Source organism: Salvelinus fontinalis, chromosome 17 (genome assembly GCF_029448725.1).
Source record: "Salvelinus fontinalis isolate EN_2023a chromosome 17, ASM2944872v1, whole genome shotgun sequence".
NCBI classification, from domain to species: domain Eukaryota; kingdom Metazoa; phylum Chordata; class Actinopteri; order Salmoniformes; family Salmonidae; genus Salvelinus; species Salvelinus fontinalis.
In genome coordinates, this window is record NC_074681.1 from 41,588,235 (window position 1) to 41,601,690 (window position 13,456).

The following is a 13,456-nucleotide window of genomic DNA, read 5'->3' on the forward strand; positions in this document are numbered from 1 at the left end:
ATGTTGGCCATCAAGTGGGAGGGTTTTCAGAGGTTAAATTAGATGTATTCGGAACGCAAGGGAACCACGGCTGCAAAGCCCATTATGCACCTCCATAAGGTAGGTCTGAAAACCAACTACTGAGAAGTGCGTTGGAAAGGAGTACATTTCCTAAGTCAGAATCGGCCCCCTTGTGAGCAATATGTTTGGAACATAAAATCGCAATAAAATATCAACATCAAATTGCAACACATATAGAATTGTGGTACATATACAATCGAAATAGATATCGTAATGTGATAATGTTGTATTGTGACGTCCTTGGCAACTCGCTGTCCTAACGCACACACACACAGACATACACACACCAACACAGCTCCAGGGCCTTACCAGGTATGGGCCACAGTGAAGCGCCTGTAACGGCGCTTGGTCACCACTTGTTTACGAAACCGTCTCGGAGAGTTGTGGGGTGAAACTCTCGTCCTCTTGTCCGATTCGGTTGGTCCACACGAGTCTATATTCTGTTCCGACTCTGTTCGGTCCCCATGGGCCTCCATAGCTAGGACCTTGGTTTAGATCCGAGTCCAGTTCACTCAGTCCCAAAGAGTGGAGCTTCAAGCGTGAGTCTACAGCACAGTATCCGCCAGAGAGCTGGTGGACAGAGCAGGGTTCTTCCGACAGCTCTAGTTCGCAGACTTCTTTGGTGAGCTCTTCTTCTCACTTCAAGTGTTCGCCAGGGGTGACATACTCTGTGCCTTTCCCTATCTCTTTCTTTCCTTCAGTCTCGCGTTGTCTCTGGCACTCTCTACCTACCTGCTCTTTCTTTACTTCACTTAAACAAACAATCTCTAACCCACTGTCCCTCTTCCATACAGTTCCATCTCTCTCTCCATTCAGGGACCACTGTAAGCTCAGAAAGTGATAAGTGGGAGGTCCCTTTTAGGGTAATATTCTTGGGCGGGGGGGGTGGCTATTGGTGATCACCTCGAATGATGCTGATTGTACAGAGCAACAGACAGTTGTGGTAAGCCAGTGACTGGAACTCAACAGTTAACCACAACCTCACTTCACAAAGCACATGAATTAAGTTGGCACCACAACTGGCTTTAGAGCACTTTGTCTCCACCCAGTGGTTGTTGGATGAAAGTGCACTTTGCTGATACTGAATGTACAAAATAGATTTGCTTCTCTGACTCCACTAACACATAATAACCTTCAGCATTGAGTAAGATGCATTCAGCAAAAATTTTATCATGGTATGCTATGCTCTACAGACGCAGAAGACAGGATGGGTTGACCTCAGGTAATATTGCACAGTTACTGTCCTCCAGGACTGCAGTGTCGGCTGGTTTCTGGCCAACCATTGCCAAATTGATAAATCAAGTGGAGATACGAAAACCAGCAGGAGTGCTGCCTTAGAAGTCCAGAGTTGCCAACCTCCCAAACGTTGAGCTATGACCTACGATATCTCACCTGTCTGGGTCGACATGGGTAATGTCGATGCGTGGCGGAGGTTGGAAGGGCAGGCTGGTGGGTCGGGCCATGGCATCATACTCTGGCGTGCGGCCCAGATCCCTCTCCGCCTGTCGCCACGACAACGGGGGCAACATTAGCGTGCCCGAGTGACGCCTGCGGCCCCGGCGAAGGTCCACCCCCGGGGTGCTGCCGAACAGGGGCACTCCCGGAGGCTCCTTGGTTTCCTGAAAAGTAAATTTTGAAAGATTGTTAGTGGAACATTAATAAAAGTTTATGGCCAAGAGTAAGAGGCAGTGGAGACGTTGAGAGAATGTTGCTATAGCGTTTAGAGGCGCGGGTTTACAGAACAAAGGTTATATCTAAGACTAAAAGGCATGGGAAAGTTGACAGAATGTTGATATAACATTGAAAAAAATCATGGGTAAGACTCAGTGGACATAGATGGGATAACAAAAAGGCAAGAGATTTCTTTCTTCAGTTAGTGTCATTTCGTGCATATTATATTACATCAGCATGCACTGCTTCGAATAAACCCAAACTAGCCACTATGTCGACGCATTGAAGTGTACATTATTAATTCAAGGTAATACTTTGTCTATTTCAATGGATGTCAAATCCTAATATTTTGTCGGTTCCGTACACATAGCACTAGGGGGCACTCTAGGGCCTGCTGTGAGTCTACAGTATTCTGAAAAGCCAACATACGGATTAATCAGAAGCAAACCTAGAAAAGGAGCCAGACCAAGTCTTTTACAGATAATGTCTTCCAGCTGGTCACATTTTGGAGTACAGAGAGTACTGGATTTTAAATACGTCTCCAATGTTTCCCAGAAGATCATGTTTTCGTGGGGAAAATGTATTATGTCATATTATGTTGACCGATTTGACTCCAACTCAACACACTAGAACATTTCTGTGATATGTGATAAACACAACAACTAAATCCATTGGGTTGAGAAAAAAAAGCGTTGTCTAATCAAAGGTAATTCCAAACGGCAACACTGATTGAGTTTAATGCAGTGTACAAAACATTAAGGACACCTTCCTAATATTTGGACGTCCTTTGGGTGGGGGACCATTCTTGATACACACAGGAAACCGATGCACCTGGCACCTAAAAGGCACTGTAATATTTTGTCTTGCCCATTCACCCTCTGTATGGCACACATTCCATGTCTCAATTATCTCAAGGCTTAAAAATCCTTATTTAAACCGTACCCTCCCCTTAATCTATTCGACACTGATTGAAGTGGATTTAACAAGTGACATCAATAAGGGATCATAGCTTTCACCTGGATTCACCCGATAAGTCTATGTCATGGAAAGAGCAGGTGTTCATAATGTTTTGTACACTCAGTGTGTATGTGTGTGTGTGTCCAGAATGATTGAATCCCTTAATAAAGATGAGCAAAAAATGATTTGTAAGATGAATAATACAAATTCTAAGGTATGTTGTACGCCATTTTCTGGGTTTATTATTACAGTATTCTATACTAATACAATTGCTCCGAGAAAGATTTTGTTTAACAAGTAATACAAAACATCTAAAGAGATATGGGTTAAAATGATTGGATTCCCTGTATTCAATACTCCAGCACCCTCACCTTACGAATTCGACATACTTTTTTCTGAAATGTTTTCTGAGATTGGAGAACCCACTGGGAGAGATTTTAGACCATTCCTCCATACAGAATCTTTCCAGATCCTTGATATCCTTTGTCTGCGCTTATGGACTGCCCTCGGAGACTGAGATGGCCATTGCAAAATGTTGATGTTGTGGTCAATTAACCATTTGTTTGTGGAATATATTGTCTGCTTGCCTTGCTGAAAGATCCATTTGTGGCCAATTTTCAGCCTCCTGGCAAAGGCAACCAGGATTTTGGCAAAAATGTTTTGATACTTGGATAAGTTCATGATGCCATTGACCTTAACAAGGGCCCCAGGACCAGCAAAATATCCCCATAACATCAAAGATCCACCACCATATTTTACAGTGGGGATTAGGTCTTTTCTGCATATACATTCATCTTTCGAAAAACAAAATTCACCATTGGTGTACATGGCCAAAAACCTCTACTTTCATGACAGCTGACCATAGCACCATCTGGAGTTTGCTAAACGGCATTGGCACATGGATTGGAACTGGTGCTATGGTCATATGACATGAAAATAGAGCTCTTTGGCCATGCACACCAGCAGTAGGTTTGGCCCCTCGAAAGAACAATGCATCAGTATTTGTAGTATTTCTTTTATAGTCTTTTTTGCTAATCTTTACCAAGGGATCCAATTCCAGACCCCACTGTGTGTGTGTGTGTGTGTGTGCGTGTGCGTGTGCGTGTGCGTGTGTTTTATACGTCTGTCAATGTTGTGACTTTCTCTGTAATGGTGGGCTGTAAAACATGGCGGTTTCAGCTAGAGGCTCCTGGCAGAGTGAGGATATACATCCCCCTCTGTTTTACATTCACTCCGTCAAAGTGTAAAAGAACGAGGGAGAGGGAGAGGGAGAGGGAGAGGGAGGCAATCGAGGAATTCCTAAAACGCTCTCTGCGTGAGTGATAGGTGAGGTGGTGTTTGCGGCGAATGGATTGTGTGCGTGTATGCCCGCCTACATGATAACAGGGTATGCAGTGCATGTCTGTGGAGAGACAGCGAATGCATAAGAGAGAAAGAGAGAGGAATCATGGAAAAGCTACTTCCCTCTAGTCAGCAGGTGCTGATGCTTCGCCAACGCCAACCAATCTCAGCACTGCTTAACAGCCCCATTGTAAATGGAAGAGGAAGCAATAGCACCACCACTGGATGGGCCTTGCAATCGGTGCTCAAGCATAACTGAAAAGACAGAACATAAATAAGTAAATCCTCTCGTATACAATTTGTTTTAATGCTGTGTGGGGGGGCAGGACCTTCTTGGTGTTCTGTATTACGTGAGGCTTTGGGGGGGGGGGGGGGGGGACCAGATTTTGGAAGAGCCACAGGTCGTTATTATGTCTCTTCAAAGTGTCTGGATCCGCCTGGTAGTATTTTTCAGTTTCATTTCCGTATGTAGTGTTCTGTAGTATGTCATACCAGTTTCATGGAAACCTATTTCCCCTATGGAGACAATAAAAGATGAACGTCATTAGACTTATAAAAGAAGGCCAAAAATAACGCCCCAGGATCATCTACCCCTCCTCAACCTGTCCCCTTTCCTTCTCTCCATCCTCCTCAGTGGGGTAGCATCCAAATGTCCCCTATCTCGTCCCAGAGTGACATACACCACACAGGAATTACCCAAGATGGCGTAGGAGTCAGGCGTCTTTTGTCTTCGTCTTGATGGGTCCCATGTATTTATCTTTTTCTATATTTTTTTCTTCGCATATATTTTCATATTTTTCTTAACCCCAACTTCAACATACTCTCCTGCAAGTCTCCTCACCCAATGTGATTCCTACCGCAAGCTCTGAACCTCTTCACCTGCATCATCGCAGCTAGCTAGCCTATGCTAGGCCCATCTCCTGGCTAGCTGAAGAGGTCAGCCACTCCTTGGGCGATAATACCTATTTTGCCAATTGGCCTGGAACCCTTTTATTGCCGATACGGACCCCCGCCGATCCATCACGACTGGACTACCGACGTAATCCGCCCAAGGGGTTTTTTCAACAGGCCCTTCTGTTGCGACGTCCCATGAATGCCCCAATGCTAGCCTGGTAGCCGCGGCCCGCTAGCTGTCTAGAGCATACCGGACTGTTAGCTGAAGTGGTCCATCAGTCTATTTCTTGGGCTACGATACCTATTTTGACAATTGGCCTGGACCCTTTTACTACACGGACCACTGCTGATCCATCACGACTGGTCTGCCGACATAACCGCACGAGGGGGCTTCAACAGACTTCTTCCGTCACAACGTCCCTCCAAGGCCCTTTGCTAGCCTGCTAGCCCCGGCCCGCTAGCTGTCTGAATCGCCGTGTCTAAAGCCCGTCCAGCTACTCATGACCCTATGATCACTCGGCTACGCATGCCTCTCCCTAATGTCAATATGCCTTGTCCATTGCTGTTTTGGTTAGTGATTATTGTCTTATTTCACTGTATAGCCTCCAGCCCTGCTCAATATGCCTCAGCTAACCCTCGTTTCCCACCTCCCACACATGCAGTGACCTCACCTGTTTTAATAGATTGTTTTAATCTCTAGAGACAATACCTCTCTCATCATCACTCAATGCCTTGGTTTACCTCCACTGTATTTACATCCTACCATACCTTAGTCAGTACATTATGCATTGAATCTATTCTACCGCCGCCAGAAACCTGCTCCTTTTACTCTCTGTTTTGAACGTACTAGACGACCAGTTCTTATAGCCCTTAGCCGTACCCTTATCCTACTCTTCCTCTGTTCTGTTAATCCAGGCCCTGCAGTGCCTAGCTCCACTCCCATTCCCCAGGCGCTCTCATTTTTTGACTTCTGTAACCGAAAAAGCCTTGCTTTCATGCATGTTAACATTAGAAGCCTCCTCCCTAAGTTTGTTTTATTCACTGCTTTAGCACACTCTGCCAACCCTGATGTCCTAGCCATGTCTGAATCCTGGCTTAGGAAGGCCACCAAAAACCCTGAAATTTCCATCCCTAACTATAACATTTTCCGACAAGATAGAACTGCCAAAGGGGACGGAGTTGCAATCTACTGCAGAGATAGCCTGCAGAGTTCTGTCTTACTATCCAGGTCTGTGCCCAAACAATTTGAGCTTCTACTTTTAAAAATCCACCTTTCCAGAAACAAGTCTCTTACCGTTGTCGCTTGCTATAGACCACCCTCTGCCCCCAGCTGTGCCCTGGACACCATATGTGAATTGATTGCACCCCTTTTACCTTCAGAGTTCATACTGTTAGGTGACCAACACTGGGATATGCTTAACACCCCGGCCGTCCTACAATTTAAGCTAGATGCCCTCAATCTCACACAAATTATCAATGAACCTACCAGGTACAACCCAAAATCCGTAAACACAGGCACTCTCATAGATATCATCCTAACCAACCTGCTTTCCAAATACACCTCTGCTGTCTTCAACCAGGATCTCAGCGATCACTGCCTCATTGTTTGCGTCCGTCATGGGTCTGCGTTACGGACGTCTGACCACCTCTCATCACTGTCAAACGCTCCCTAAAACACTTCAGCGAGCAGGGCTTTCTAATCGACCTGGCCCGGGTATCCTGGAAGGATATTGACCTCATTCCATCATTAGAAGATGTCTGGTTATTCTTTAAAAGCGCTTTCCTCACAATCTTAAATAAGCATGCCGCATTCATTAAAAAAAAAAAAACAGGAACAGATATAACCCGTGGTTCACTCCAGAACTGACTGCCCCAGCACAAAAACATCCTGTGGCATACGGCATTAGCATCGAATAGCCCCCGCGATATGCAACTTTCAGGGAAGTCAAGAACCAATATACACAGGCAGTTAGGAATGCAAAGGCTAGCTTTTTCAAACAGAAATTTGCATCCCGCAGCACAAACTCCAAAAAGTTCTGGGACACTGTAAAGTCCATGGAGAATAAGAGCACCTCCTCCCAGCTGCCCACTGCACTGAGGCTAGGAAACACTGTCACCACCGATAAATCCACAATAATTGAGAATTTCAATAAGCATTTTTCTACGGCTGGCCATGCTTTCCTCCTGGCCACACGTACCCTGGTCAACAGCCCTGCACCCCCCGCAGCAACTTGCCCAAATCCAGATAGCTGATGTTCTGAAAGAGCTGCAACATCTGGACCCTCTCTTCCTAAAATGATCAGCTGAAATTGTTGCAACCCCTACTACTAGCCTGTTCAACCTTTCTTTCGTATCGTCTAAGATTCCCAAAGATTGGAAAGCGGTCGCGGTCATCCCCCTCTTCAAAGGGGGAGACACTCTAGACCCAAACTGCTACAGACCTATATGTATCCTACCCTGCCTTTCTAAGGTCTTTGAAAGCCAAGTTAACAAACAGATTACCGACCATTTCGAACCCCACCATACCTTCCCCGCTATGCAATCTGGTTTCCGAGCTCGTCATGGGTGCACCTCAGCCACGCTCAAGGTCCTAAATGATATCATAACCGCCATTGATAAGAGACAATACCGTACAGCTATATTCATCGACCTGGCCAAGGCTTTCGACTCTGTCAATCACCGCATTCCTATCGGCAGACTCAACAGCCTTGGTTTCTCAAATGACTACCTCGCCTGGTTCACCAACTACATCTCAAATAGTGTTCAGTGTGTCAAATCGGAGGGTCTGTTGTCCGGACCTCTGGCAGTCTCTATGGGGGTGCCACAGGGTTCAATTCTCGGGCCGACTCTTTTCTCTGTATACATCAATGATGTTGCTCTTGCTGCTGGTGATTCTCTGATCCACCTCTACGCAGACGACACCATTCTGTATACTTCTGGCCCTTCTTTGGACACTGTGTTAACTAAACTCCAGACGCGCTTCAATGCCATACAACTCTCCTTCCATGGCCTCCAACTGCTCTTAAATGCAAGTAAAACTAAATGCATGCTCTTCAACCGATCGCTAGGTGTCTGGTTAGACTGTAAACTCTCGTTCCAGACTCACATTAAGCATCTCCAATCCAAAATTAAATCTAGAATCGGCTTCCTATTTCGCAAAACAAAGCATCCTTCACTCATGCTGCCAAACATACCCTCGTCGTAAAACTGACTATCCTGCCGATCCTTGACTTCGGTGATGTCATTTACAAAATAGCCTCCAACACTCTACCCAGCAAATTGGATGCAGTCTATCACAGTGCCATCCGTTTTGTCACCAAAACCCCATATACTACCCACCACTGCGACCTGTATGCTCTCGTTGGCTGGCCCTCGCTTCATATTCGTCGCCAAACCCACTGGCTCCAGGTCATCTATAAGTCTTTGCTAGGTAAAGCCCCGCCTTATCTAAGCTCACTGATCACCATATCAGCACCCACCCGTAACACGCGCTCCAGAAAGTATATTTCATTGGTCACCCCCAAAGGCAATTCCTCATTTGGCCGTCTTTCCTTCCAGTTCTCTGCTGCCAATGACTGGAACAAATTGCAAAAATCACTGAAGCTGGAGACTTATATCTCCCTCACTAACTTCAAGCACCAGCTGTCAGAGCAGCTCACAGATCACTGCACCTGTACATATCCCATCTGTAAATAGCCCATCCAACTACCTCATCCCATACTGTTATTTATTTTTTCTTCTTTGCACCCCAGTATCTCTACTTGCACATTCATCTTCTGCACATCTCTCCAGTGTTTAATTGCTAAATTGTAATTATTTAGCCACTATGGCCTATTTATTGCTTTACCTCCCTTATCTTACCTCATTTGCACACACTGTATATTTCCTTTTTTTCTATTGTGTTATTGACTGTATGTTTGTTTATTCCATGTGTAACTCTGTGTTGTTGTTTGTGTCGCACTGCTTTGCTTTATCTTGGCCAGGTCACAGTTGTAAATGAGAACTTGTTCTCAACTGGCCTACCTGGTTTAATAAAAGGTCAAATAAAATGTACCAAAAATAAACATTGCTCTGCCCTCCGGTCACCTGCCCCTCATCCTCCTCTGCTTCCTCCTCACTCCGTGGCCGTGTCATCCCTCTGTCCCCATGCCAGAGTGACATACACCATACTTCTCTCCCCTCTTTACCCTTTTCCTCCACCTCCTCTTCTTTGTCACCTCTTCCTCTCTTTCCTCATGTGACTCTTCCATCTCCTCTGCTCTCTCCACACACTCAGTGAGGTGTGGGTCCCTGTCCCTTAGCTCGTGTCAGAGTGACATGCATCACACTTCTCTGCCCTCAGGGCAACTCAGAGATCATCTCAGAGGCTGGTCTTGGGTCTAATGGTAAAGATTAGGATTTGGGGGAAGGCAGGCTGATTCTAGGTCTGTACCTAGCCATAGGGGCCACTTCAGCAGTACAGGGCAGAACGAGCGGATGGCTTGATTAAGTGTTAAATCCATTACTCTGATCATGTGTTCTATTTACTTGACTATGACTGTGATAAACGGTATGTATTACATACCTATTGTGCTGTGCGTTCTCTTCCTAAAACAAGTGTGAGCATAAACATTTTTGATTTTACTGTATCACAAACTCTACTACTGGGGTGTTATAGGCTAGTGCAATTTGCACTAGTGCCATAAGACTGTAGTCTGTCTCTCTCTCTCTCTCTCTCTCTCTCTACCTCCTGTCCTCTCTCCAACACCTCCTGCTGAGTTCACAAGACCAGCAGTCCACAACTCTGTGACCCTGTAAAGATGCATGTGGAGAGCGAGACAGCCAGAGGGGGAAGAGAGAGAAATACATGGCAAGACTGACACAGAGAGAGAAAAGGAAAGAACACCGGGATTCGGCTAGACAGACAAACACAGGGGGAAAGATAGAGAGAAGAACACAGGGGGAAAGATAGAGAGAGGAACACAGGGGGAAGGATAGAGAGAAGAACACAGGGGGAAGGATAGAGAGAAGAACACAGGGGGAAGGATAGAGAGAAGAACACAGGGGGAAGGATAGAGAGAAGAACACAGGGGGAAGGATAGAGAGAGGAACACAGGGGGAAGGATAGAGAGAGGAACACAGGGGGAAGGATAGAGAGAGGAACACAGGGGGAAAGATAGAGAGAAGAACACATGGGGAAAGATAGAGAGAAGCACACAGGGGGAAAGATAGAGAGAAGCACACAGGGGGAAAGATAGAGAGAAGAACACAGGGGGAAAGATAGAGAGAGGAACACAGGGGGAAAGATAGAGAGAAGAACACAGGGGGAAAGATAGAGAGAGGAACACAGGGGGAAAGATAGAAAGACTAACACGGGGAAAGATAGAGAGAGGGACACAGGGGGAAAGATAGAGAGAAGCACACAGGGGGAAAGATAGAGAGAGGAACACAGGGGGAAAGATAGAGAGAGGAACACAGGGGGAAGATCGAAAGAAGAACACAGGGGGAAAGATAGAGAGAGGAACACAGGGGGAAAGATAGAGAGAGGAACACAGGGGGAAAGATAGAGAGAGGGACACAGGGGGAGAGATAGAGAGAGGGACACAGGGGGAAGAGATAGAGAGAAGGACACAGGGGGAAAGATAGAGAGAAGAACACAGGGGGAAAGATAGAGAGAAGAACACAGGGGGGAGAGAGAGAGAAGAACACAGGGGGAAGGATAGAGTGAAGAACACAGGGGGAAGAGATAGAGAGAAGAACACAGGGGGAAGAGATAGAGAGAAGAACACAGGGGGAAAGATAGAGAATAACACAGGGGGAAAGATAGAGAGAGGGACACAGGGGGAAAGATAGAGAGAGGGACACAGGGGGAAAGATAGAGAGAGGGACACAGGGGGAAAGATAGAGAGAGGGAGACAGGGGGAAAGATAGAGAGAGGGACACAGGGGGAAAGATAGAGAGAAGGACACAGGGGGAAGGATAGAGAGAAGAACACAGGGGGAAAGATAGAGAGAAGAACACAGGGGGAAAGATAGAGAGAAGAACACAGGGGGAAAGATAGAGAGAAGAACACAGGGGGAAAGATAGAGAGAAGAACACAGGGGGAAAGATAGAGAGAAGAACACAGGGGGAAAGATAGAGAATAACACACGGGGAAAGATAGAGAATAACACAGGGGGAAAGATAGAGAGAGGGACACAGGGGGAAAGATAGAGAGAAGAACACAGGGGGAAAGATAGAGAGAAGAACACAGGGGGAAAGATAGAGAGAAGAACACAGGGGGAAGAGAGAGAGAAGAACACAGGGGGAAGAGAGAGAGAAGAACACAGGGGGAAGGATAGAGTGAAGAACACAGGGGGAAGAGATAGAGAGAAGAACACAGGGGGAAAGATAGAGAGAAGAACACAGGGGGAAAGATAGAGAGAAGAACACGGGGAAAGATAGAGAGAGGAACACAGGGGGAAGATCGAAAGAAGAACACAGGGGGAAAGATAGAGAGAGGAACACAGGGGGAAAGATAGAGAGAGGAACACAGGGGGAAAGATAGAGAGAGGGACACAGGGGGAGAGATAGAGAGAGGGACACAGGGGGAAGAGATAGAGAGAGGGACACAGGGGGAAGAGATAGAGAGAAGGACACAGGGGGAAAGATAGAGAGAAGAACACAGGGGGGAGAGAGAGAGAAGAACACAGGGGGAAGGATAGAGTGAAGAACACAGGGGGAAGAGATAGAGAGAAGAACACAGGGGGAAGAGATAGAGAGAAGAACACAGGGGGAAAGATAGAGAATAACACAGGGGGAAAGATAGAGAGAGGGACACAGGGGGAAAGATAGAGAGAGGGACACAGGGGGAAAGATAGAGAGAGGGACACAGGGGGAAAGATAGAGAGAGGGACACAGGGGGAAAGATAGAGAGAGGGACACAGGGGGAAAGATAGAGAGAAGGACACAGGGGGAAGGATAGAGAGAAGAACACAGGGGGAAAGATAGAGAGAAGAACACAGGGGGAAAGATAGAGAGAAGAACACAGGGGGAAAGATAGAGAGAAGAACACAGGGGGAAAGATAGAGAGAAGAACACAGGGGGAAAGATAGAGAGAAGAACACAGGGGGAAAGATAGAGAATAACACACGGGGAAAGATAGAGAATAACACAGGGGGAAAGATAGAGAGAGGGACACAGGGGGAAAGATAGAGAGAAGAACACAGGGGGAAAGATAGAGAGAAGAACACAGGGGGAAAGATAGAGAGAAGAACACAGGGGGAAGAGAGAGAGAAGAACACAGGGGGAAGAGAGAGAGAAGAACACAGGGGGAAGGATAGAGTGAAGAACACAGGGGGAAGAGATAGAGAGAAGAACACAGGGGGAAAGATAGAGAGAAGAACACAGGGGGAAAGATAGAGAGAAGAACACGGGGAAAGATAGAGAGAAGAACACGGGGAAAGATAGAGAGAAGAACACAGGGGGAAAGATAGAGAGAAGAACACAGGGGGAAAGATAGAGAGAAGAACACAGGGGGAAAGATAGAGAGAAGAACACAGGGGGAAAGATAGAGAGAAGAACACAGGGGGAAAGATAGAGAGAAGAACACAGGGGGAAAGATAGAGAGAAGAACACAGGGGGAAAGATAGAGAGAAGAACACAGGGGGAAAGATAGAGAGAGGAACACAGGGGGAAGGATAGAGAGAAGAACACAGGGGGAAGAAATAGAGAGAAGAACACAGGGGGAAGGATAGAGAGAAGAACACAGGGGGAAGAAATAGAGAGAAGAACACAGGGGGAAGGATAGAGAGAAGAACACAGGGGGAAGGATAGAGAGAAGAACACAGGGGGAAAGATAGAGAGAAGAACACAGGGGGAAAGATAGAGAGAGGAACACAGGGGGAAAGATAGAGAGAGGAACACAGGGGGAAAGATAGAGAGAAGAATACAGGGGGAAAGATAGAGAGAAGAACACAGGGGAAAGATAGAGAAACACAGGGGGAAAGATAGAGAAACACAGGGGGAAAGATAGAAAGACTAACACGGGGGGAAGATAGAGAGAGGAACACAGGGGGAAAGATAGAGAGAAGAATACAGGGGGAAAGAGAGAGAAGAACACAGGGGGAAAGAGAGGGAGAAACACAGGGGGGAAAGATAGAGAGAATAACACAGGGGGGAAAGATAGAGAGGAACACAGGGGGGAAAGATAGAGAGGAACACAGGGGGAAGGATAGAGAGAGGAACACAGGGGGAAGGATAGAGAGAAGAACACAGGGGGAAAGATAGAGAGAGGAACACAGGGGGAAAGATAGAAAGACTAACACAGGGGGAAAGAGAGAGAAGAACACAGGGGGAAAGATAGAGAGAGGAACACAGGGGGAAAGATAGAGAGAGGAACACAGGGGGAAAGATAGAGAGAGGAACACAGGGTGAAAGATAGAGAGAGGAACACAGGGGGAAAGATAGAAAGACTAAAATAAGAGTTAGATTAGAAAGAGAAGATCGGCAGAGAAGGAAGTGAAAATGGGAGGTCGACTGGAAGATACAGAGACAGGCTGAGGGAGGGAGTGAA

The 13,456-nt window shown here is 46.5% G+C and overlaps 1 protein-coding gene across 1 annotated transcript in view; it reads right to left on the bottom strand.

Annotated features, from left to right (window-relative positions):
* The window catches only part of LOC129814410 (cAMP-specific 3',5'-cyclic phosphodiesterase 4B-like), a 144,408-nt gene that overhangs the window by 83,283 nt on the left and 47,669 nt on the right, over positions 1–13,456 (bottom strand). The window contains exon 3 of the mRNA XM_055867516.1: positions 1,453–1,679. Coding sequence (XP_055723491.1) covers positions 1,453–1,679 — 227 coding nt within the window. The remainder of the gene's footprint in view (positions 1–1,452; positions 1,680–13,456) is intronic.